The sequence below is a fragment of the Ascaphus truei genome, chromosome 21 (assembly GCF_040206685.1).
Source record: "Ascaphus truei isolate aAscTru1 chromosome 21, aAscTru1.hap1, whole genome shotgun sequence".
NCBI lineage: Eukaryota > Metazoa > Chordata > Amphibia > Anura > Ascaphidae > Ascaphus > Ascaphus truei.
The window spans coordinates 20,514,696-20,542,340 of record NC_134503.1 but is presented as its reverse complement, the minus strand read 5'-3'; the positions used below and the strand labels follow the sequence as shown (position 1 = coordinate 20,542,340).

Below are 27,645 nucleotides of genomic sequence, written 5' to 3'. Positions count from 1 at the left end.
TATAGGGCTCCCAGGATACTAGACAGTTTCTATCCTGTTTGGCCTGGGAGTGCAGCCTTATAATACATACACTCCATCCCACAGTTTGGCAAGCGCTGGAACTGAGGGATGAGAGATCCAGACCAGAGTTTGTCTGCTGCCTGATTTCTGTCACCTGTCATGCTAATTAAGAATCAGGTATGAAAGACTGATTTCCTGTTTGCTCTGGTCTCCCCACAAGAGCCAGGAGGCTGGAAGGCTGCTGAACTACAGAGGGGAGAAGCCTCTTCCCCAAAAAGGTTCAATCTTTCTGTTCATTTGTGTAAGACTGCAAAAGTACCGTGTTTTGATGTTGGAAGTGGAAAAGCCACTTCCAACCCTGAGTCAGGGATATCTAAGTTAAGTTATCGCTCAGGTGAGCAGCTTTTGTTTTGATCTGTTTTCTGTTGTATGCACTGTGGCAGTCTCAGTGCCTGGGACTGAATAAACCAGGCATAGCCTGTTTAAAGGAACAGTACGTGACGCCTCATCATTTAACCTACCCTAAAAGACCGTGTTCTAAACAGTCCCGGACAAACGACGGAGCCCCGGAGTAAGCCGTTTGTCACAATATATATATATATGTATATCGAACAACTGTCTGTGGGTGGTTTTCTGGGTATGCACCTTAACCCTGGCTGTGCTCAAAGCTGTGACCATGCAGCAAGCTTAAGCCTATAGGGAATCATGTTAAAAATGGTTTTTGAAGCAAAAAGTGGCACTGCGTGCTCATTTGCATGTCATTTCCCAGAATCCCTTGCTGCAGTGGAAGTGCTGTGTGCTAGGTGATAATGGTGAAGGGCGGGGTTGCAGACCTGCCTTAGACATGCAGATGAGCATACAGTTATATTTACATACATATATATATATATATATATATATATATATATATATATATATATATAAATGTATATAAAAATGTATAGATATATATTATATATATATATATATATAAAACGTATAGATATATATAACACGTATATATATATATTGTGATGTCTCAGTCCCAGCGACGGATCTTTTGTCCAGATCAAAGGCAGGAGACACTGTACTTTCAAAGCAGGGGTTTATTTACAGGGTACAAAGGAGATACAGGGTTAACTCATAACACAAAACAGAAACAAAAGACCTAACTCCTTCCAGGAGTACTGACTAATACTGCTTAGTCCCTAACTAATCGTGGGCGAACTAAACTCTTTCCCCACTTTACCCAGTGTACCTGCAGCAGCTCCCCTTTCAGTCTCTCACAGGGCTGTCTGTGTGTGCCTTCAGATCAGTATAGCAGCAGCGTCTCTCACCCTCTCTGTGTCACTCTCAACAGTATGTCTCTGGCAGCATGGGGGGGGGGAATCTCTGTATCACTTCCTGACAGGCTAGGCTAATTAGCTCATTAACTCGCAGCTGAACAGACCTTTCCAGGAGGATTAACTCTATGAGAGCTGTAAAGTCCCATAACTGCCCCATTCTAGCCCTTAGAGGGCAATGACGGCATCACTATATATATATATATATATAGAGATATATATAGTGACGGCATCACTATATATATATATATATATAGATATATATATATAGATAGATAGATATCTATATATATATATATATATATATATATATATATATATAGAGAGAGAGAGAGAGAGAGAGAGAGAGAGAGAGAGAGAGAGAGAGAGAGAGAGAGAGAGAGAGAGAGAGAGAGAGAGAGAGAGAGAGAGAGAGAGAGAGAGAGAGAGAGAGAGAGTCTATATATAGAATGACTGACACTTGGTTAAATGAAAAGCTGCAGAGTGGTCATTAGTGTAACATATTCAGACTGGGATAGTGTTGTATGTGAAGTGCCTCAATGTTCTTTACTGGGACCACTGTTATTTAACCTATTTATGAAGGAGGAGGGGGGGGGGATTAAGAGTAAATGTCAAATGATGTTTAACACGGATGATTGTATTATTATGGTTTACAGTATTATTTGAGGCATAACAGATTCATGTAAAAAAAAATGCTTCCTGGGAATGCCCGTAGACATTATGGGAATGTCCCCGATGTCAGGGCCATGCCCTACAGTGTTTCCCCGCCACCCCTCTATAATCAGTGTGAGGAAACACTGGGCACATTATGGCCATATCACATAGTATATATTGTCATTGCAATCTACATGAGGGTGTTACGTGTAGAGGGTGGTGGTCAAGGTTTGTAAATTATTAGGATTTCATTCTGAGTAGTAGCTTAGAAAGTTGGGATAGAGCAAGCATATACTGCAGTGCTGTGTTCATTTTAATGTGGGATCCCACAGAGGAACTAATGCTAAAGTGGCAGAACTGAAGCAGAGGGCTTTTCGGTTTCAGATATTTACCAAGGTTCTGCTGGTTTCTGTTTTCACCAATTACAACACAAATCTCAGCAGGCACTTCTTCAGTCCCGTCATTCATTTTCTTCTTATTGGATTCTTTGGTGTCTTTCTGCCAGACCACGCTTTGGATTTCTTCCTCAGATTGCTCTTTTTTCACTGTCACATCTTGGGTCGTCATCGTCTGCAGTCTTGGAGTGAGCGAAGTCTGACAGTATCACACGTTAGGGATTTCTACCTCCTGGGAGGTTCCGCTTCCTTCCAATGAACTCCCCCTAGAAGGAAACAGTACATTGTGTTTACTATTTTTAATGGTATTAATAAGTACCTCATCAAACACGAAACTTGGCATGCCGATAGTTTAATAAATAAAGTCCCATAGTTATGTATGCTGCCCTTTACCACTTTATGGGGTAGATAAAGAGGTCCGTTAAATCTGGGCTACTAACATGATGTAGCTAACGTCCATTGTTTCCCGGAGTTTAACAGATATCCACAAAGCTAAATATATGCAAATACATTGGCCGTTAGTGATGTCATTAGCGCGGGCTTAACGCCATGTGAAGTAAGCAATGCCTTGTATTAGCTACAAATAACATGGCGTTACACCTATCTTACCCAAAGAAGGCGTAACTCCCATGCAGATCCTGAATCGGTGTTTTATTAAAGCAAAAAAAGAGAGGAGAGGAGAGGAAAAGAACCCTGTAAATAACAATATAATTAAATGAGACCTAAATGTGATCTTACTCTTATCCAGTCCCTGACTGAAGTTAACGTCTCGTTAAGTCATCAACGGAGCTCTGTGAATCTACCCCATGGTCTTTATATTTTTGCCATATTGAATAAGAAGGCCTGTTCCCAACGTGCAGGATAATCAAGATTTTCTCCAAACAGATACTCTGCCTCTAGTTACAGATGCATATGCACAATCTATTCTTACAGTATCATCCAGGATTGTAAGCTCTTCGGGGCAGGGATTTTTCCTTTCCCATTGTCTGATTTTTGCTGCACACTGTTTTTTTAAAATTCCGTGTAACTGTATTCTTTGTGAAGCGCTGAGTACACTTTTGGCGCTATATACATAAAGACATACAATACAATACAACGTATAGGTACAATATCGAATAAAAGCAGTAGCACTTGAAATGTAAAAACATACTATTTATTCAACCATATTTGCTGATGACAAAGTGACAATATCTTGGAGAACAAGTCCCTTCGCCAGGGAATGCCTTAAACATGGATAAGGAGCCTAGTAAGTTTAGAGCATCTTATTTTTTGCCTTTTCACTCTCTAAATATGAGTTCGGGATCTGTTATTTATTTTTTTTACAAACAGCCAAAACTTGTAGCCAAACTGAATAAATCAGGTATTGTTATATTTCATATGGATGGTATCATTTTCCAACTCTTTAGCAGCAGATTGTGCTCCCATACCCAACTGGCCTTGTATCAAGATTTCTTCAAACATGGTACCTTTATACAGTTCTTAAGATTTAATGATTTAAAAGATTTTTATAGGTGAAAAATGGTTTGAACATGTAGTTGAGGGAAATCTTGTAAAAAGTTCCTGCCATAAAACACCTTAGCACGTGTTAGATGTAGAGGTGAGAATGGATTGTGCAAAGTAAAGGCAAAACCTTGAGGAAAACCTGTTTGAGGCAGCAAAAACTCTAGACAAAGCGAAAGCCACACTGGAGTGGTCGAACAAGATAATTAATGTTATTGAGTGGCCCAGTCAAAGTCCTGACTTGAACCAAGTCGAGCATTTATGGCGAGACATGAAAATTGCAGTCCATCGACGATCACGAACAAGCTTATCAGAAATAGTTATAATTTATCAGTATTAAAACCCATCTGCTATTTACCTGTCCAAGATTCCAGTCTAGCCAAGTCCTTCTGGAGAGAAATTACATCCTGCTCTGATTCTATCTACTACCATACACAATTTAGTGTCATCAGCAAAGATGGAGACTTTTCTCTCTATTCCAACCTCAAGGTCATTAAAAGCAAGGGTTCCCGTACCGATAGTTGAGGTACTCCACTCACAATTTTAGCCCTAACTGAAAAAGCTCCATTTATAAAAACTCTCTGTTGTCTATTCTTCATCCAGATTACAATCTAGGTCCAAATATTTTTAGAGTCCAATTTGCTTTATTTTGTACACTAACCTCGTGTGGAAGCATATAAAAAGCTTTTGCAAAATCTAAGTAGACCACATACACTGCATTACCCTGGTCTAAATGCCTACTTACCTCCTCAAAAAAAATAATACGGTTAGTTTGGCATGACCTATCTTTCCCAAATCAATGCTGGCTATTACTAATCATTTTGTTTTCCATTACGTACAGTATTCCTGATTATCCCGTACTAAACCTTCAAGTAGCTTCCTCACTATTGCCGTCAGGCTTACAGGTCTGTAATTCACCGGTTGTGATCTAGCTCCCTTTTAAAATATAGCCGCCACATCTGCTTTACGCCAATCTTGTGGTACTGAGCCTGTGGAAATCGAGAACTTGAATATTAAATGTAATGGTTTGGTTATTACTGAAATTAACTCCTTAAGAACTCTTGACGGCTATCAGGGCCAGGTGCCTTGTTTACTTTAATTATATTAAACCGCCTATAAACTTGTTCCTCAGTTAACCAATTGCTCATTAATATAGAGGTTGTAGCTTCCTCCTGTGGCACTACTAATTAATTCTTCCCTGGTAAACACAGAGGCAAAGAAATGATTTAATACCTCTGCTTTTTCATCATCTACAATAATCTGCCTGCTCATCTCACACTGAAAGGGTCCTATATTTTTTTGTTACTAAGGTATTTAAAGAATATTTTAGGGTTGATTTAACGTTCTATTGAAATCCTTTTTTCATTATCGATTTTTGCTAATTTGATTGCCCATTTGTAACTTTTGTTACATTCCTTATAATACTGATACAATGCCTCCATCCCTTCTGACTTAAAGAATCTTAACGCCTGCCTCTTCTTTTCCCTTCCCTTCCCTACCTGTTTATTTAGCCACATTGCTTTAGGCTTGTTTTTTTTATATTTATTACCCAAGGGTATTGTGCTTTTCTAACAATGTTTTTAGAAAACTGCCCATTTATCTTCCCCATTTTACGCTGCAAAAGCATCATCCCAATGTATTCCTTGTAGATTAGTCCTCAATTTATTAAAATCTGCCTTTCTAAAGTTTAAGGTCTTTGTTGAACCCAAGTAATCTGTTTTTTGATAATTTATTTCAAATGAGACCATGTTATGATCACTGTTACCCCAAAAAATCTGTTTCCTTTTGTTGTAATGCTGGTCTCATTGCCCCAGTCTATGTCTGGATAATTAAAATCACTCATTATGCAAACATGACCCATTTCCAAAAGTATTGTAGATTCCTCAATCTCACAGATATTTGGTGGTTTATCCCTACAAACATTTTCTTTATACTTTAACCTCCACTGCTAATTTCTATCCACAAGGTCTCTACATTTTCATCATTCCCTTCGTAAACATCTTCCCTTATTATAGGATTTAGATCCGGTTTAACATATAAACATACTCCACCTCCTCTTCTATTTGCTCGATCCTTCCGAAAAAGGGAATAACCCTCTAAATTAACTGCCCAGTCATGAGTTTCATCCCACCATGTTTCAGTAATGCCTATGATATCATACTGCTCCCTTGCAGCTATTAATTCAAACTCCCCCATTTTATCTGTCAGGCTTCTTGCATTAGCAAGCATGCATTTAAGTTTTTTTTCAGCCTGTACTATTATCTTATCTTCTCCTTCCTTCCTGCACCAACTTGGTTTAGTCTTTAGAAGTTATTATTAAATAATATAAGAATATTGGTAGGAATTTCATACTAAATAAAAGGCCTACAAACAACAATAATGAGTCTAAAATGAAAGGCTTCTTCAAGTGTGGCTATTGTAAAATGTGCAAATATGCTACCCCTGTGAAACACGTCCAAAATATATACACAAAGAAAAAACATAATTTATCATCTTTCATGACGTGTAATACCAAATTTGTAGTGTACACACTTAGATGCATATGTGGCAGCTCCTATGTAGGCAGGACGATTCGCCCACTTAAAGAGAGAATCACAGAACATGTGAGAACCATTTTGAAAAAAGATGATAAATATCCTGTAGCACGCCATTTTCTGACATGTCAATCTGGCTCTACAGATAATTTCAGTTTCAGTGCAATTGAACACATATACCCGAACATTCGAGGAGGAGACAGAGAATCTCTCTTGAACCAACGAGAGATGTTCTGGATTTATGCCCTTGGGGCCATGTCACCCAGGGGCATGAATCTAGACTGGGAACTTAAACATTTTTTGCGATAACACATATAGATTTCCTTACTATATAATTCCCTACAAAATCAATATGGATATATTAACATCATATTATAACATTCAAATAGAATGTAATCCTCTTAGATATGTGTTCATTTGATCACTCATCATTTCAGTGATGTATGGACTAGATTTTGATTATTCCATGACAGGTTTGTGACATGTTAAATTGTAACCAGGAATTTTTGTATCATTGGTGTTTCACTATTATTCATACATGGATGTATTAGGACTACCTTTTAACATCGAATTGGGCATCCATATATTATCTTTAATAATAGTAATTAATAAAAGTGATTAATGATACATAATAATATCAATTCCAGCAGGATATGTTCCCTGTTCTTTCCTTATGTTATACATTTTCATGGGAGTCTTGATTAGTCAGCCATAATAATTAATTGATTATGATGTATATGTCCATATCTATGTAATGTATAGAATGTGAGATATTTACATACACCATACTAGACCATTTAGTCTGTTCATCGAATTGCACTCTGCACATTGGTTATACAATATGCTGTTCTGTCCGTTTATTTACTTACACATTTTACCATGCTCTCCATGTCCATCATTTACCATTTCCCTGATACAATATCTCTTTATGTTATACGTTTTCATGGGAGGCTTGATTAGTCAGCCATAATAATTAATTAATTATGATGTATATGTCCATATCTATGTAATGTATAGAATGTGAGATATTTACATATACCATATAAGACCATTTAGTCTGTTCATCGAATTACACTCTGCACATTGGTTATACAATATGCTGTTCTGTCCGTTTATCTATTTGCACATTTTATTATGCTCTCTATGTCCATCATCTGCCATTTCCCTGATACAATATCCAGTACCACCATTTATACATTGGTTTTAAATTCGTGTTTTTAAGTTTCAATATTTCATTTGGATTATCCTTGTTTTTAACCTATCACTGTGTGTTTTGTTATATCACTGCTTGCTGCCGTTGCGTATGCATCTCTTTCCCCCACGGCTCACACACAGTGAGTCAGCGACAGGGCATCCAATTGGTGGCAATGCTAGCCAATGGACGGCTCTCTCAGACTGAGTCTCGCGAGTTTTCGAGCTCAGTGACGTCATCGTTGGGGGCGGAGTTTGCACTATGTAATGGAGTAGCAGGCAGACGCGAATCTACTTTTTGATAAAGGGACGTTATGTCCTGAAACGCGTCAAAGTCACCATGTACTTCGCCTGACCACTTAAATAAAACTTTTTTACTTCAACTGGCTGCAGCCCCCGTTGTTTGTTGAGCAGTGCACCGTCATTGGACCTCCGGGACCTCCCTCCTTCTACAAACAACAATATACCGGTATATAATATTAGAAATCAGCGTGACACTTTGCCGTTTTTATCTTTTACGAAGCCCCTGAAATCCAGCAAATATTCCATATCCAATATCTGCGATCTATATTTCAATATTATGAAAGTTACCGCAGAAAAGGAGGAGCCTCAGATCCACGTAGCTCCAAACTTCGAACAGTTTCGCAATAGCAGAGTGGAGAATAACAAACCTTCTTTTAAAAGGCGAGTCCATTTCATCAAAACAGACTCATCGTTCAAAGGAGAATTGATTTGGCTTTGAAGCAAAACCGTGCTAAAGAAAGCTGACTGATGAGCTCTTGAGATAACTGAGAATGAAATATGTCAAATCAAAATGGATCCTACATATATTGAAAGGCAGTCCTGAATCTTTCAAACATCGGGAAAGCACTTTCAATTTTTTTTTTTTAGAAGATTCCATAACCAATATATATAGTGCGGCAGTTTAAAATCCATATTTCCTGCATACCGTTCCATATTCAGAAAGTGCGCCGCGCATATCAGTTAGCGGAGAAGGCCTCAGCCAGCTGAACGCATGCAACAAGCGACAAGTGGCAATATGACCACAAGATCCGCTATCAGGAACTTCGGCGCAGAGACGTTGTTCTCCGAAGCCTAGGAATCTCCGGCAAACACAAGCTGGCTGACCACTGGCGCGACGGACCTTTCGAAATAGAATCCCAGATGCCAAGCCTCCCTGGCTACTGCATACGAGACACGGATGGCAGGATAAAGGTCTGCCACAGAAATCACTTGTTGCCCATCCCACAAGTGGGAGAAAGTGACCCCGAACCAGAGACAGTAGTATTGGCCAGTGAGTCAGAAGGGTCTAATGAGAACTCAGATCCAATAGTTGAACCCACTCAGAATTCTGCACAAGGAACCACAACTAGTCCAAATGGAGACTGGTGGGCACCTCCCGAAGGAGCACTGGGTAATGTTCCCGTGCCTCATGTACCCGCTCCAATGGCTTCAACATGTCGTCCCCTTGACTCACGATAATGAAAAAAGGGGAACTGAGTGCACAGCAAAAAAGTGTGGAACTGGAGGCCAATAGAAAAATAACAAAAACTTTATTGAAACATGCCTAATTAAAAAGAGAAACCTCTAACGCGTTTCTCGCCAAGCGCGCTTTATCAAAGAGTAGTTTCAGTGGTCTTAATCAAACTCTTTATAGCCCTCCCTCTCAAACGCACCGCCGCCCACCTGTGTCCAGGTAAAAAATCCCCTGGAACACAAACCCTCTGTGAATATGAAGATACGGAGGAGAGGTGGTGCGCCAGACGGGAGAGAGGAACAAAGACATAAAAACATATATAGACTAATACATAGACCAGTATCCATAAACATAACAACATAAATAAACACTGTAGAGAAATGTAAAACAAGTATTTGATACCATATAATGCAATAACCACGAATCAAATATAATTACTATATAATGTAATACAATCTAATAAATCAAATGAATAATAATAGTTTAATTATATATCTGTCTAACTATATATGACCCATAAATGATAAATAACATTAACTTCTTGATCCATAATCATAACCAAAATCGTACATAGGTGTTTATATGGATGCCTCCGCGTGATGTACGCGTGTCTACCGGGCTAGTAGCGCCGAACATTGAGGTTTATTCCTCTCATTTCCCCTTGACTCACGATGCCTGAGCTTCGTTCCTCTAAGAGACATTTCAGAGACTGATGCACCCCTTATGAGAGGGTCGGGGCCTCATGCCCACGACCGCTTCTTCCAAGGGGGTGACGCGGAAGAAGAGACTCGCAGGAGTCATCGAGTGAGACGCCCTCCCACTAGAGTGGCATATGATTCATTAGGGGCACCCCACTCTGAGTCTCAGCAGCTGGCTTGGAGCAAGCTAGCTTCGATAATGACTATGTTTACCTAGTTGTTCAACCTGGTTTAAAGTTTGCATCAGTTAAGTTGTATATAATAATCTGTATTGTATTGTATTGTATGTCTTTATTTATATAGCGCTATAAATGTACATAGCGCTTCACAGTAGTAATACATATCATATAAATAACAAATAATATAAATAACAGATCATGGGAATAAGTGCTTCAGACATACTGTAAAAGTAACATTAAGGAAGGAGTCCCTGCTCCGAGGAGCTTACAATCTAATTGGTAGGTAGGGAGAACGTACAGACAGTAGGAGGGAGTTCTAGTAAGTGCGTCTGCAGGGGGGGTATTATTATTATACAAACTCATGTACAGTATGTTGTTCCCAAGCGGGGACGTTGGAGTCTCTAGCAGGGGGAAGATGTAGCCCCGGCCCCCGTTTACCTCCGTGGTGGGTGCGGGAACAGGGGGGGAGGCTGCAGAAGTGCCCGGGTGCCGCCAGAGCTCAGCGGGAGTGTCGGGTTGCGGGCGCCGCCATGTTGGTTCCTGCGCATGCGTAATCAAGCGAATGTGCAGAGTCCGAGAGTCACGGCGGCCATTTTGAGATTTTCACATGCGCTATGGAATACGGTGCGCATGCACAGTACATAGAAGTAGTGGCGACCATCTTAGAAGAGGCTACGCAAGGGACTACATGTCCCAGGAGCCTTAAGGACATGGAGACAAGAATGTGGACACAGTTTGCCATGAAGGAGCGCGCTGGGGTTAGAGTTACTTGCATTTAGGGTTACTGGCAGTTGGAGCTAGGAGACAGAAGGGGAAGGTAGTGTCCGGGAGCCAGTGACTCCCGGGCTTGGACAGATATTCCCCCAGGCCCCAGATAGGCTCCTAACCCTTCTAAGTTTGTGACTGCTATAGGCAAGGCCCCAGATAAGGACGCTTCCCTCAGAATTAGATAGTGAATGTTGCTGCGGTGGTGAAAGGAGCCATGGGGTGTGCACGGTCTGCAGTTTGGGATACGACCAACTGTACATCAATAGACTATTACAGGGACAAACTCCAGCTGGAACCCCCTCAAAGGTGGACCGGACACATCAGAGCTGCGGCTTCGTGTAGACCTTTAACATGGGATCAGGCGGGTCTCTTGTGGCATTTAGCGGTACCCAGGTACTGGAGTGCCCCGGGAGGTAAAGTTCACCAATGGTCCACAGGGGTAGCGGTACTTCCTACACTTGGGTGGGACTGATTCTCAATTGGGGAAGGACACCAGGGATATTGGTGCCAAGCACCCTATGTACTTTGAGGACACTCATCCTATGTTGTGTTATTGTATGTCAGTAAATACATTATTATTTACTGTGTGTCTGTTTACGGACTATGGGTTCCTGGGTGGAGTAATCCTACTACATTAGGATACTCTCAGGTGGAGGTGCTGTTTATCAACGAACGTGTTCCTCCCCAGGCTCCCAGTGGTGGAGGATCAGGCCTTCTGTAAGCCACTCAGGTAATGGCAGCACAGGTAGTTTCCCTAGACACGTGGGGGAAGTGGGCTACATAAGATCATATGAAAATGTTTTGTACAGTATATAAATAACCGTTATCAGTTCATTTTTTTTTTATAAAGAGTGTAACTCGTCTACTTTTGTTTTGTTTTTTTAATTTTTTTTAATATGTTTCTTTTCTTAGATAGCACAAACATTGCACTGAACACTATGCAAAGAAATTTGCAGGTACAATGATTCACTGTCCTGAATATTTTTTTTGTAATTTTTAGGAGAGCTTTTTGATCCCAAAGGCTTCCATAGAAGTTGAGCTCCACCCGCAGTGACGTCATCACGCTCCAGACGACAGTGCCGTATACCCTGTACCAGGAAACCCCGGTACGCCTGGAGGTCGGGTGTTAACGGCATCAACAACGGAGTGCAATCGGAGACATCGGAGATAACCTGGCAGTGCTTGCCAGTATCACTAATTTGTGAGTGCATACTTCTTACTAAACCAGTATAATAAATTGACTTTACATATTACACTATCGGGGGTCCCTCTGTTTGCGCTCTTATTTTTAGATCTAATTTTTAGTGGCACAGGGAGATAAAGTGACCTGCCCAACGTTACAAGGAGAGTCGACATGGTTACAAAAACAGGGCTGACCCGCATGAAAGGCAGTGATATTATTAACTCAGCTGCTCCATCAACCCAATAATGTAATAACAATGGCACACTAGTACTTTATAAATAGGTATTTGCCGCTTGTGCACAACCTCCACTTATCCCGGCGTCCCAAGGCTGGGTCCAAAAATGTAGCAACAAACAAGCACGTTGAAGGAGGCACACAAGCATCAATAGTAAAAAGCTTACTCTGTGTTTACTAATATATTCCAATCAGATCAATATGTTAATAAACACAGAGTGAGCTTTTTTACTATTGATTCCTGTGCGCCTCCTTCAACTTGCTTGTGTCATGCTCCTTCAGCCCAATAATCTAAATGCTTTCCTTTCAATTTAATCACCTAACTTTATCGACTGACCCGGTATGCATTTTGTTTATCAACATTATCTTAGATTTGTTTCTTTAACATTCATTAGCCAATGACATACACGGATAAATGCATACAGTACCTTTACAATTAATTCAGTACTCCCATTTTATCATCCTGTCCTAAAAATATTTATTCTAGGCATATACCCTATACACGTTGTTTCACAAGCTTAAAGTTTGTCTTTCTAAAACTGAACTTGTTTTGTCCGCTCCCTCTATGCACTTTTTTGCCATAAAGTCAAGGTTCCACAAACAATCGAATCACATTTAACTCGCATTTATCAGGAAGATCCCAACATATGTCTATCTCAGGCTCCAACTCTAACCACTTGGAAATGACCTGTGGGGTCCTCCAAGGCTCTGTACAGGGGCCCTTACATTTTTCTGTCTTTATAAATGACCTATCCACAGGTTGTAAGACAACTTCTCTGCATATGTATGTTGATGATACTATCCTACATGTATGCAGTCCCATTTTCTCTGACCTTGAAAATGTACTGCGATCTGATTTTTCAAAGGTTGAAAACTGGATCACCCAAAACAAACTATTTTTATATGCTAACAAAACAGTAACTAATGTATGGTGTTTGGGATCAAGGCTAAATTTCATAAGCTTCCCATGACAGACCTACTGATTTGAACCAGCTTTGAATCTTGCCTCAGTTACTAGCTTTACATATTTGGGTATGTGGTTTAACATTTGCTTTGCATATTGACAAACGGACATCCAAAATCTATCCCAAACTGGGTGTACTTTACAGAAATGGATCATGCCTAAGTCCTTAAGTCAGAAAGCACATTGCACAGCAGATGCTAATGCCAATTATTGACTATAGGGATATTGTCTCCCCACCCCTCCCCCATTGGGATATGTTCATTCCACTAGATTGGCTATCCCTGGAGTCCTGATGCAACATATATATATTTTCTGTCTTACCTTCAAATAGTTTATGGGCAAGTTACCCAATTATCTGAGCAAGCTTCTCACCCCCACTTTATACAGCCCGTATCTCCTTAGATCCACTTCCAGACTTCATCGAGTCCCATGGTTCAATAAAGAATCTGTCCGTCTCCCTTCTCGTGCCGATCACAATTAATAAAGATAAATGACCTTTATAATAAACTTAGAAATACATACTAAAAATCGTTACATAAAATAAGGGTTCGCATGAACCCACACTTCCACAATTGCGGAGCACTATCGAGGATACCCTGAATCAATCATATCCTCGATAGTGCTCCGCAATTGTGGAAGTGTGGGTTCATGCGAACCCTTATTTTATGTAACGATTTTTAGTATGTATTTTTAAGTTTATTATAAAGGTCATTTATCTTTATTAATTGTGTTTTCCCCTTTTTGCGCTTTCTTTTTGTTTGCATGTTTCGTATCTACCCCGCTGATCACGGGAGAGTGAGAGCTGCAGAGGGAGACACCTATTGTGAATCAAGGGGATCTATTGAGACTGCGCGCATCTTTGCTACTCGCACCGATCACCCCGCTGTTGGGACAATTGATCAGAGTTCCTACGCTTACTGTCTAAGTTCCTTCAAGACTTCGGCTATTTCCTACGTTAAAGATGCTTGTGACTGTGACTTGTAATGTTATGAACTTTACTTGGTGCCCAGGACATACATGAAAATGAGAGGGAACTCACATTGCTTTCCAGGAAGTACAATATTTTATAAATAAAACAAAATACATTAAAAATACATGGCCCTGGACCGTTGCGCGTCATTCTCCCTCCTCTGTCTAAGCGGCGAGTCACCTGTCAGTCACTGCCATAGTCGCCATCTGCGCTCTCAGATATGTTTTGCGCACGCATTAGTAACGCATTGAGTGCGCTGTTACCGGTCGTGGAGGTGACCGGTCAGACAGCCCTGCCAGCACCGGGACAGCAGGTTTGGGCGCCCGGGAACCAGGTGCTGGGATATTTCCATCCCTCAATAAGGGAAACATCTTTCTGCCGCTTTGCCAAATCTCTGAATAATCAAATGACAATAAATCAGAAGGAGCGACGTGAGATCTGAAAAGGTTGTGTCTAAAGACATGAAACCATTCAACATATCTCAACCTGCAACAAATCTACACAAGTCAAGGACCGATGGAGGGGTCTGTGGAGGAGTTACGTGGGGCACATACAGTATTATATGAGATGTATCACATTTTGTGTCTCTGTGCACCATCATGCTTTCCGCTTATTATCCCAAATAAATGTCCTATATCTGAAGAGGCGTAAGTCCCAAATAATGGAGCAAAGCATCCAAACACACTTTCCTCTACGGTGATACACAAACCCTATAGTTACTAGAATGTTGCATTGTAATAACCACGGTTTAAATTACCAGTCTACGGCAAGTATAGCACAGGTTTTATCTGGCACATTACAGATTTATCATTGGTGCAACTGAGACTTATAAGCAACTTTCTCCATCTTTACATCGAGACAAAAACATACAGATGAACTTGCATAACTGGCAACAAAAGCAAAATAAATGCAGAAGATCACCAACATACAGAAATTAAATGCATTACTTACATACTTGCAAAATCCAACATTTTGACTGTCGCACTAGTGCTCTTCCTTAGGGCACAAAATCTTAGTCTATTTTTTCCCCCCTAACAATTTTTATTTTTCATAAATCAACTTTGGAAACATTTTCCCAGAGAGTAACACACACGGTCAGATCATTTTCTTTCTCATTGATGGGGGATTTCTGAAAAATTTTAAGAGAATGGAATGAAAAACAGCTCTATTTCAGATCGGGTGTGCAGGGAAAGGCATCAGAAATTCATTTAACGCAAAACTGGGTCAGCTTCAATTTTACCTCCTTTCCAATGATTCCTACAAAATAAAACCTTTTTTAATTTAAATGCTAATGCGCTGAATTAAATTTTAATAACAGAGGAAATTGAAAAGCTGAGCTGGAATATTGGAAATAAATCCAAGCAGAAACAGCTGAAATTAAAAATTCTACTATGTGGGACGTTGGCAGTTAAGCTATTTTATAGGATTACATTTTTTTCATATTTGAGTGAAGCAAAATCAGATCTTGCTGACTACAGCGTATTAAATCCACCGAGCTGTGATTTATTGTACAATCTTCCCCAGGGAATGAGCCTTTCTTTCATGTTGAAATATTTCATAAATTTTAAGACAGCATAAATTCTTAATTTAGAGTTATGGAGGTCACATTTAATATACTCATGAAATTCAGAAATATTAAAGGAAGGATAGCTGTAAAAACAGCATATTCTAAAACCACATACTGTAGTTGTAGATTCTAACAACCAAGCTATTTCAAGGAAATACTTATTTCAAGTGAAGATTTTTTTTGTCACAATATCCCAACTATAAAGCATAGAAGGAACCTGGGAAAAGTCTGACTTTTACAAAATAAGCAAATACTTACCCTCCAACCAGATGCAAAATAAATGCTTGTTTTGGCAAATGGACAGTATAATATGCAATACAATACTACAATTATTATGTTACATTTATTTCATTTGTTAAAGCTTTGATGTGTTTGTACACGCTCAAAGGTTAAAGTGAACTTGTGAACAGCCTGTTTATGCTAAAAAGAAGAAGAAAAAGAAGAAGGAAATTGTTTTTCAGAAGACATTTTACTAAAGTTTCTCATGTAGATTCATCAACCGTCACATCATACTTGATTTCAGAAATCTAAAAATAATAGGTCACAATACACACATCAGGCAAGTAACAGATGTTTAGAAGAAAACTATACATGGAACTTCGTAAACGTGCCATCAAAAATTAAATATTGTTCTAAATATGTGCAGAATAGGGTAGCACACTTTTCTTTCACATAATGAACTATGCATGTGTTACTGGATATAAAATCACATGACAAACAACAGGTCACATTGTACCAATTTCTTGTAACAGTGATTTGCATTATAGCTAATGGCAAAATCATGCACCAGGGTTAAAAGACTGTTCAAAATGCTGAGAAGTGCTCCTCCATTCATCTAAAAGATTGGATAACTACAGTATTACTTTAAATATGGCTTAAATGTCACAGAGCTTCACAGTATAGGGGGTTACATTATATATGATAGGCTAGACAAGACAACCACTGGGAAATGTGGGTTTAGCACTTTTCCTCATCAAAAGGTATATTTTTCAATCAAAAACTATTCAGCAGATATCATCCAAAAACATGTTCTTTACAATCGCAGAAATCACTCACAGCCCCCTCCCTTTGCCAGCAAAGTATCCACATAGAGAGCTGCACTTTTCCTACTCTAGGAAATGACCAGATTCACATTACATTATGAGGAGCTATGTATTAAGGCAATTTTGGAGCAAAGACAGTGTGTTTAGATGCATTAACCATATTTTGGAGCTCACTTGCATCAAAATGTAAAAAGTTTCTTACGTCTGGTGCAGATGGATAGAAGCCAGAGCAAAACCATTTCATATTTGGCACGATTTTTTGTCGCAGTTTGAAGGGAGAATAAGTGAGACACAGGTGCAATTTCATAATCTTATTATAATCGGTCTATAGTGGAAGAACCGTAAACAAAAAACAAACTATGTATAGACTGTACAATACATTGAATGGGTCAACATAAAAGGAGAACACACGCAAGATAATAAAAACGTAAGTTATTCTGATTCTGTCCCTAGCCCGTCCAGAGTCTCGTCCCTCCCGTCTGGTGGGTAGTGACAACATCACTTTAATGAGGAGCTTGCGTGTACTGACTGATCTGTGTGGTTGATTTGAAGTGCTGGTTGGTTAAAGTGTGTGCAGTTAGAACCAGAAGCAGTTTGAACAAGGAAGCGGTTAAACAAGGTACCGTTTATTGAAGTAAAGTTTACTGTTAGTACTTCTAAACTTCATAGTTGCTAGAATGAGCAGGATTGAAAATGCCACTCAATGCACATCTTGCCACATGTATGTGCACTTGGAGAAGCTGTTCCAAGGAGCATACCGCTGTGAAAAGTGTGAGCGGGTGGTCTCTTTAGAGTCAGAGATTGTTGATCTGAAGAGGCAACTTGCAATATTGAGGGACATTGGCAATCTTGAAAGGGAATTAGAGCTCACTGAGCAGGCCCTTGCTTCGACTAGTGGTGCAGATGGTGGCGCTGTTAGTGAGGAGCAGGTAGGTAGCTGGGTGACAGTTAGAAGGGGAAGCAGGGGCAATAGGGAGAGGCAGGTCGTTTCTGAGCTGACACATCCCAATAGATTTGCCATGTTGAGTGAAGATATTGGGAATGTTGGGGCAGAAATGGCAAGGCTGGGGGGAGATTAATTCCTCTAGCAGCCAGGGGAATAGTTCCTCCAGCACAGTGGGGACTCAGGATGCTCAGATACAAAGAAAGATTGTGGTGGTAGGGGACTCCATTATTAGGAAGGTAGATAGGGCAATCTGTTGCCGGGACCGCATGAACCGCACAGTTTGTTGTCTCCCGGGTGCTCGGGTTCAGCACATTGCGGATCGGGTAGACAGATTGTTGGGGGGGGGGGGGGGGGCTGGGATTGACCCGGCGGTCTTGGTACACGTTGGCACCAATGACAAAGTTAGAGAAAGATGGAGGGTCCTAAAAAATGATTACAGGGATCTAGGCCAAAAGCTTAAGGCAAGGACCTCCAAGGTAGTATTTTCTGAAATACTACCAGTGCCATGTGCTACCGCAGGGAGACAGTCAGAGATCAGGGAGGTTAATGCATGGCTAAGAAAGTGGTGCAAGAAGGAGGGGTTTGGGTTTTTAGAGCACTGGGACTCCTTTTCTGAGAGGTGCCATCTATATTCTAGGGACGGATTGCACCTCAATGAAGAGGAATCTTCTGTGCTAGGGGGGGAATGCTAAAAAGGTTGGAGGAGATTTTAAACTAGGATGGAGGGGGGAGGGAAATGAACAGGTAATGAACTAAATGGAATAGATGAGGATACAAGGTGGTATGGAATTAGAATGAGGGCAAGTGCAAGTTTGACAAGCAGTGAGACACCCATAGTAAATACAGATAATACTAGAAAACTTCTAAAGACTGAACCAAGTGGGAGCAGAAAGGAAGGAGTAGATAAGATAATAGTACAGGCTGAAAAAAAACTTAAATGCATGCTTGCTAATGCAAGAAGCCTGACAGATAAAATGGGGGAGCTTGAATTATTAGCTGCAAGGGAGCAGTATGATATCATAGGCATTACTGAAACATGGTGGGATGAAACTCATGACTGGACAGTTAATTTAGAGGGTTATTCTCTTTTCGGAAGGATCGATCAAATAGAAGGGGAGGTGGAGTATGTTTATATTTTAAACCGGATCTAAAACCTATTATAAGTGATGATGTCTATGAAGGGAATGATGAAAATGTGGAGACTTTGTGGATAGAAATTAGCAGTGGAGGTAAAAGTATAAAGAAAATGTTTGTGGGAATATGCTATAAACCACCAAATATCTGTGAGATTGAGGAAGCTAAAATACTTTTGCAAATGGAGAAGGCATCAAAACTTGGTCATGTTTGCATAATGGGGGATTTTAATTATCCAGACATAGACTGGGGCAATGAGATTAGCGTTACAACAAAAGGAAACAGGTTTTTGGGGGTGCTCAAAGACAATTATATGACCCAAATTATTCAGGAACCAACCAGGAGGGGGGCAGTTCTGGATTTGGTCATATCAAACAATGTAGAAGTAATAACAAATATTCAAGTCCAGGAACATTTGGGTAACAGTGATCATAACATGGTCTCATTTGAAATAAATTATCAAAAAAACAGATTACTTGGGTTCAACAAAGACTTTAAACTTTAGAAAGGGAAATTTTAATAAACTGAGGTCTAATCTAGTAGTAATACAATGGGATGATGTTTATGCAAGAAAAAATGTAGACGATAAATGGGCAGTCTTTAAAACATTGTTAGAAAAGCACACTTATCAGTGTATACCCTTGGGTAATAAGTATAAAAGAAATAAGTAAAAACCAATGTGGCTAAATAAACAGGTAGGGGAGGAAATGGACAAGAAGAGGAAGGCGTTTAGATTCTTTAAGTCAGAAGGAACAGAGACATCGTATCAGAATTATAAGGAATGTAACAAAAATTGCAAAAGGGTAATCAAATTAGAAAAATGGATAATGAAAAAAGGATTGAAAGTAAGGTCAACCCTAAAAAGTTGTTTAAGTACCTTAATAACAAAAAAAATGAGAAAAGAAAATATAGGACCCTTTCAGTGTGAGATGGTAGGCAGATTATTGGAGATAAGGAAAAAGCTGAGGTATTAAACAAATTCTTTGCCTCTGTGTTTACCAGGGAAGAATCAAGTTCAACAGTAGTGCCGCAGGAGGAAGCCACACTCTCCATATTAATGAACAATTGGTTAACTGAGGAAGAAGTTCATAAGCGACTTGAGAAAATTAAAGTAAATAAGGCACCTGGCCCCGATGGCATACATCCAAGAGTTCTCAAGGAGTTAAGCTCAGTAATAGCAAAACCATTATATTTAATATTCAAGGACTCCATTTCCACAGGCTCAGTACCACAAGATTGGCGTAAAGCAGATGTGGTGCCTATATTTAAAAAGGGAGCTAGATCACAACCGGGAAATTACAGACCTGTAAGCCTGACTTCAATAGTAGGGAAACTACTTGAAGGTTTAATACGGGATAATATTCAGGAATACCTAATGGAAAAAAAATTATTAGTAATAGTCAGCATGGATTTATGAAGTATAGATCTTGCCAAACTAACCTTATTTGTTTCTTTGAGGAGGTAAGTAGGAATTTAGACCAGGGTAATGCAGAAGATGTCGTCTACTTAGATTTTGCAAAGGCTTTTGAAACGGTTTCACACAAGAGGTTGGTGTACAAAATAAAGAAAATTGGACTCAGTAATAATATATGCACCTGGATTGAAAACTAGTTAAAGGACAGACAACAGAGGGTTGTCATAAATGGAACTTTTGCAGGTTGGGCTAAAGTCGTGAGTGGAGTACCTCAGGGATCGGTTCTGGGACCCCTGCTTTTTAACTTCTTTATTAATGACCTTGAGGTTGGGATCGAGAGCAAAGTCTCCATCTTTGCTGATGATACTAAATTGTGTAAGATAATAGAATCAGAGCAGGATGTAATTTCTCTTCAGAAGGACTTGGAGAGACTGGAAACGTGGGCAGGTAAATGGCAGATGAGGTTTAATACAGATAAATGTAAGGTTATGCATTTGGGATGCAAGAATAAAAAGGCGACGTACAAATTAAATGGAGATATATTGGGGGAATCCTTGATGGAGAAGGATTTAGGAGTGCTTGTAGACAGCAGGCATAGCAATAGTGCCCAATGTCATGCAGTTGCTGCAAAGGCAAACAATATCTTATCTTGCATCAAACTGGCAATGGATGAAAGGGAAGTAAACATAATTATGCCCCTTTACAAAGCATTAGTAAGACCACACCTTGAATATGGAGTACAATTTTGGGCACCAATCCTAAGAAAAGACATTATGGAACTAGAGAGAGTGCAGAGAAGAGCCACCAAATTAATAAAGGGGATGGACATTCTAACTTATGAGGAGGGGCTAGCTAAATTAGATTTATTTACATTAGAAAAGAGGCGTCTAAGAGGGGATATAATAACTATATACAAATATATTCAGGGACAATACAAGGAGCTTTCAAAAGAACAATTCATCCCACGGGCAGTACTAAGGACTCGGGGCCATCCCTTAAGGTTGGAGGAAAGGAAATTTCATCAGCAACAAAGGAAAGGGTTCTTTACAGTAAGGGCAGTTAAAATGTGGAATTCATTACCCATGGAGACTGTGATGGCAGATACAATAGATTTGTTCAAAAAAAGGTTGGACATCTTTTTAGATGGGAAAGGTATACAGGGATACACCAAATAAGTATACATGGGAAGGATGTTGATCCAGGGATTAATCCGATTGCCAATTCTTGGAGTCAGGAAGGAATTTATTTTTCCCCTTAATGAGGTTTTTTGTTTGCCTTCCTGTGGATCAATAAGTAAGTACAGATATAGGATAAAGTATCTGTTGTCTAAATTTAGCATAGGTTGAACTTGATGGACCTACGTCTTTTTTCAACCTCATCTACTATGTAACTATGTAATGCTGGGGATTCACTAAAGGGATGTCTCCTCTGCTGCGGGTTCACTAAAGGGACAAAAAGCTCTCCAATGCGTTTTGAATATATTTGTATATATATATCTTTTCTAATTTAGCTAGCCTCTCCGCATAAATCAGATTATCCATCAACTTTGTTAATTTGGTTGCTCTTCTCTGCAATCTCTCTACTTCCATAATGTTTTTTATAAGGAGTGGTGCCCAAAATTATACTCCATATTAGTGTTGGAAGTACCATCATTCACCCATGCACGCTGTCTAGGGGTCACACTCGACTCCTCTCTCACATTTGCCCCTTACATTCAAAACGTATCTAAAACCTGTCGCTTTTTCCTCCACAATATTACAAATATACGCCCTTTCCTCTGTTGCTTTCCTGCTAAAACTTTGACTCAGGCTCTCATTCTCTCCCGCCTCGATTACTGTAACCTCCTGCTGTCCGGTCTTCCTGCCTCTCACCTGTCTCCCCTACAATCTATCCTAAACGCTGCTGCCAGAATCACTCTACTATTTCCGAAATCTGTCTCAGTGACTCCCCAGCTGAAATCACTCTCCTGGCTTCCTATAAAATGACGCATCTCGCACTCAATTCTCCTCCTCACTTTTAAAGCTTTACAGTCTTCTGCTCCTACTTACATCTCAGCCCTAATTTCTCGCTATGCACCATCCCGACTCTTGCGTTCTGCTCAAAGATGTCTTCTCTCTACTCCCTTTGTATCTAAAGCCTTCTCCCATCTTAAACCTTTCTCACTTTCTGCCCCGCACCTCTGGAATGCCCTTCCCCTCAATACCCGACTAGCACCCTCTCTATCCACCTTTAAGACCCACCTTAAGACACGCTTGCTTAAAGAAAAATATGAGCAACACCGTGGCTAATATTGTACACGATACATAAAGCTTGGCCCCCTGCAGACGCACTTATCTGAATGCCCTCCTACTGTCTCTGTACGTTCTCCCCACCAAGCTCCCCGGAGCTGGGACTCCTCTTCTGAAATGTAACTTTTATGTCTGAAGCACTTATTCTCATGATCTGTTATTTGTATTATTTGTTATTTATAGGATTGTCTCGTGTATTACTAATGTGAAGCGCTATATACACTAATGGCGCTATATAAATAAATCGAATGATGGTAGTGCACGCACTCAAACAAACAGATGATAGTGGGGTACTTAACCGCCGGTGCGCTGGTTCTGGGGAGCTCCTGATGTCCCAAATAGATCAAGTGAAGAAGAAGCACACGGTCTTAATATCAAAGATGAGAAAGGCAGTATTACTGCCGAAACGTTGGATTCCTTGGCACAATAAACCCCCTTTTCTTTGATGTTTAAGACCGTGTGCCGGATTCTACTTCTTCGCTATCAAAATAAAGACATACATACATACATAAATATTTAAGGTGTAGTCTCTCTAATGCTTTATAAAGGGACATAATTATGTTTACTTCCCTTCCATCCATTACCCGTTTAATGCAAGATCAGATCTTGTTTGTCTTTGCAGCTACTGCATGACTTTGGGCACTATTGCTAAGCCTGCTGTCAACAAGCACTCCTAAATCCTTCTACATCAAGGATTCCCCCAATTTATCCCCATTTAATTTGTAAATTGTCTATTTATTCTGGTTTCCCAAATGCATAACCTTACATTTATTTGTATTAAACCTCATCTGCAATTTACCTGTCCAAGTTTCCAGTCTATCCAAGTCCTTCTGGAGATAAATTATATCGTGCTCTGATTCGACTACCTTACACAATTAAGGGTCATCAGCAAAGATGGAGACTTTGCTCTCAACGCCAACCTCAAGGTCATTAATAAACAAGTTATAAAGCAGGGGTCCCAGATCCGATCCCTGAGGTACTCCACTCACGACTTTAGCCCAACCTGAAAAAGTTCCATTAATGACAACCCTCTATTGTCTATCCTTCAACCAGTGCATATATTTTTACTACGTAAGTCCAATTTGCTTTATTTCGTACACTAACTTTGTGTAGAACCGTATCAACCGTATCTTGTGAGTATATTCTCCTTTTACATTGACCCATTACATTTATTGTCATCTACACATTGTTTGTTTTGTGTTTGCGCTTCTCCCACTATTGATCTATTTTCACTAATCAGGAAGTAGAGAACTTTCGTCCAGAAGCAGCATCTTCTTACTCACTAGACTGGCATTGTATTTATCCCGCTTATCTGCATTTGCACCTTTTTGGACCTTTTTCAGAACACTTTTTCAGAACACTTTTTCAGGATCTGGACATTACCAATCTATTTCCTTGTTTTTTAATTTTTATTATATATATTTTGTTTGCTGCGTCTATACTGTTTATGCCCTTTACTCTGTTTACCTTATATCTCCCTTCCCAGTACTGCAACCATGTCTTTATTTTGCTTCACTTGCTTGATGCCATGCCTTTTTGAGTTAATCTATCTGTAAAGGTATATCACCCCATTTCCGTATTTTTTAACCCCGCTTTGTGTGCCCGTTCCCCTTTTCCCCTTTTTGTGTGCCCGTTGATCCTTTTTGCTCATTATAATCTGTGCCAGGTAACTCCTCCCTAATTCTTCCTTTTGACACAAAATTCCACATCGTAAACACATAGGGAAAATCTGGAGTGAAGTGCTTGGTACATTAATACAAGTAATGCTATTTGCATCAGTTCTGCTCAAATACTGCCTTAGTACAGGGTTGCGCAAAGTTTTTGGCGTGTGCCACCCTGCCTGGGAGCCCCCCTCAGTTAGAACCCGGCGTCAAATGACCCTGCAGGTCATGTCACGTCACCCCGCAGCATCATTTGATGCGCGTTGTCATGGCGACGTGTCGCATCACATGACCCCACGTCACTGTAGACCCAGCTGGCAGCAGGAAAGGGACATTACAGAGGCCTCACGCCTCCCCCGACATTTAATTTAAATGCCTTGGGGAAGGGCGTGGGACTTCTGTAACTGCCGCACTCCCCTTGCAAATCTTGCGCCCCCCAGTTTGCACACCCCTGCCTTAGTACAAAACTCCCTTCCATTTCAAGAAGAGGGTATTTGATATTTTCCAATCTGTCTCCCAGATAGTCACTGAGGGTGATGTAATTTGGTGCCTTTACTGATCGGCTTTCCTATTGGTGGACATAGGCCCTGAATCAAGAGGTCACCACTGCAAGACTTATATTTCCCTGCCCAAAAGTAGGTTTCATTGCCAGTAACCGAAGTTCATTGCCGGAAACTTTAAAAGTAAAAAAGTTAAAAAGTAAAGAACGTCCATTTAAAAAAAAAAAAAAAAAAAAATGTGCCAGATGAATAATTTAATATGCTTTGATGATGCAGTGTATAACTCAATTAAATTAACCCCTGCAATACTAATAGGGGCTGCAAAGGGGAAATGTGTACTTTTCATAATGAGTTTACACAAAACAAAGTGTGTGAGTTAACATGAGTGGTACAGTTAAAATTTGGTAAAACAATATCTTATTTTTTCTGGTACAGTAAGCGAGCCTGCCCCTTCACAGAAGTGATATGAAAAAGAAAGCTTCATTCCAAAAATAGATAAACATTCTTAGAAACTAGGGTCAAGTAAAGACTGCAATAAATGCAAAGACAAAGTCAACATTTAATCTAAGACCAGTCACTGAGAACAAGAATATTGAAAAATACCAATGAGTTATCATATCATGTGATATTATGTTGACAGGAAAAACTTGGAAGAATGCAAAACGCGTATAATGCATAATGTAAAGAAAACATCGTTACTGTGTGTTTACCAACAGTTATGGATGCCCTCCTAAAAAGGTTCGACAGTCACAGTTTTCAATAAAATGTGCAAAATTGACAAAAAAACGGCTCTTGATATTTTATATCCTATTGGTTTTCAGAATAGCACACACTAAAAAAATAGAACCAATACTACATGATTGATTATTTTCTCGCAACACATTCTTCCCAGATTGCCTCCAGAGAACATCTACATCTTACAGTATACCTAAAATGCTTTAGGAATGCCAGTGGAGAGGTCCTCTGACATAGAAACATGTCGACATACTTTATTAACATGCTGAAAATCCCATGATGGGAATTTTTCGGCTGAAAACAGACCGAACGGTTGTTTCAGACTATACCCCCTAGATGTGTATTGAATCAATGCTTCATATATCACTGAGTCAATAAGGGAACAAAACCACTCTCCTGTGGTTTTAATTAATAAAGCACTACAGTACTTAATACACCTTTAGTAATATTAACCCAGGGTGGGGTATTGAGACCACAACACAAAGACAGTTGTCATTTGCAGATAAATCGAATGATGGTAGTGCACGCACTCAAACAAACAGATGATAGTGGGGTACTTAACCGCCGGTGCGCTGGTTCTGGGGAGCTCCTGATGTCCCAAATAGATCAAGTGAAGAAGAAGCACACGGTCTTAATATCAAAGATGAGAAAGGCAGTATTACTGCCGAAACGTTGGATTCCTTGGCACAATAAACCCCCTTTTCTTTGATGTTTAAGACCGTGTGCCGGATTCTACTTCTTCGCTATCAAAATAAAGACATACATACATACATAAATATTTAAGGTGTAGTCTCTCTAATGCTTTATAAAGGGACATAATTATGTTTACTTCCCTTCCATCCATTACCCGTTTAATGCAAGATCAGATCTTGTTTGTCTTTGCAGCTACTGCATGACTTTGGGCACTATTGCTAAGCCTGCTGTCAACAAGCACTCCTAAATCCTTCTACATCAAGGATTCCCCCAATTTATCCCCATTTAATTTGTAAATTGTCTATTTATTCTGGTTTCCCAAATGCATAACCTTACATTTATTTGTATTAAACCTCATCTGCAATTTACCTGTCCAAGTTTCCAGTCTATCCAAGTCCTTCTGGAGATAAATTATATCGTGCTCTGATTCGACTACCTTACACAATTAAGGGTCATCAGCAAAGATGGAGACTTTGCTCTCAACGCCAACCTCAAGGTCATTAATAAACAAGTTATAAAGCAGGGGTCCCAGATCCGATCCCTGAGGTACTCCACTCACGACTTTAGCCCAACCTGAAAAAGTTCCATTAATGACAACCCTCTATTGTCTATCCTTCAACCAGTGCATATATTTTTACTACGTAAGTCCAATTTGCTTTATTTTGTACACTAACTTTGTGTAGAACCGTATCAACCGTATCTTGTGAGTATATTCTCCTTTTATATTGACCCATTACATTTATTGTCATCTACACATTGTTTGTTTTGTGTGTGCGCTTCTCCCACTATTGATCTATTTTCACTAATCAGGAAGTAGAGAACTTTCGTCCAGAAGCAGCATCTTCTTACTCACTAGACTGGCATTGTATTTATCCCGCTTATCTGCATTTGCACCTTTTTGGACCTTTTTCAGAACACTTTTTCAGAACACTTTTTCAGGATCTGGACATTACCAATCTATTTCCTTGTTTTTTTATTTTATTATATATATTTTGTTTGCTGCGTCTATACTGTTTATGCCCTTTACTCTGTTTACCTTATATCTCCCTTCCCAGTACTGCAACCATGTCTTTACTTTGCTTCACTTGCTTGATGCCATGCCTTTTTGAGTTAATCTATCTGTAAAGGTATATCACCCCATTTCCGTATTTTTTAACCCCGCTTTGTGTTTTATACTACCTTGTTCCCCTTTTTGTGTGCCCGTTGATCCTTTTTGCTCATTATAATCTGTGCCAGGTAACTCCTCCCTAATTCTTCCTTTTGACACAAAATTCCACATCGTAAACACATAGGGAAAATCTGGAGTGAAGTGCTTGGTACATTAATACAAGTAATGCTATTTGCATCAGTTCTGCTCAAATACTGCCTTAGTACAGGGTTGCGCAAAGTTTTTGGCGTGTGCCACCCTGCCTGGGAGCCCCCCTCAGTTAGAACCCGGCGTCAAATGACCCTGCAGGTCATGTCACGTCACCTCGCAGCATCATTTGATGCGCGTTGTCATGGCGACGTGTCGCATCACATGACCCCACGTCACTGTAGACCCAGCTGGCAGCAGGAAAGGGACATTACAGAGGCCTCACGCCTCCCCCGGCATT

General features: G+C 39.9%; 1 protein-coding gene across 16 annotated transcripts in view; it reads right to left on the bottom strand.

Annotated features, from left to right (window-relative positions):
* Positions 1–27,645, bottom strand: part of ZNF618 (zinc finger protein 618) — a 220,358-nt gene that overhangs the window by 133,617 nt on the left and 59,096 nt on the right. For 15 of the 16 annotated variants that reach the window (XM_075579289.1, XM_075579290.1, XM_075579291.1 and 12 more), the window contains exon 2: positions 2,369–2,637. In XM_075579289.1, coding sequence (XP_075435404.1) covers positions 2,369–2,543 — 175 coding nt within the window. In that variant the 5' untranslated portion in view covers positions 2,544–2,637. Of the gene's footprint in view, positions 1–2,368; positions 2,638–27,645 lie in introns of those variants that run through there. The other variant, XM_075579300.1, reaches the window with a different exon arrangement.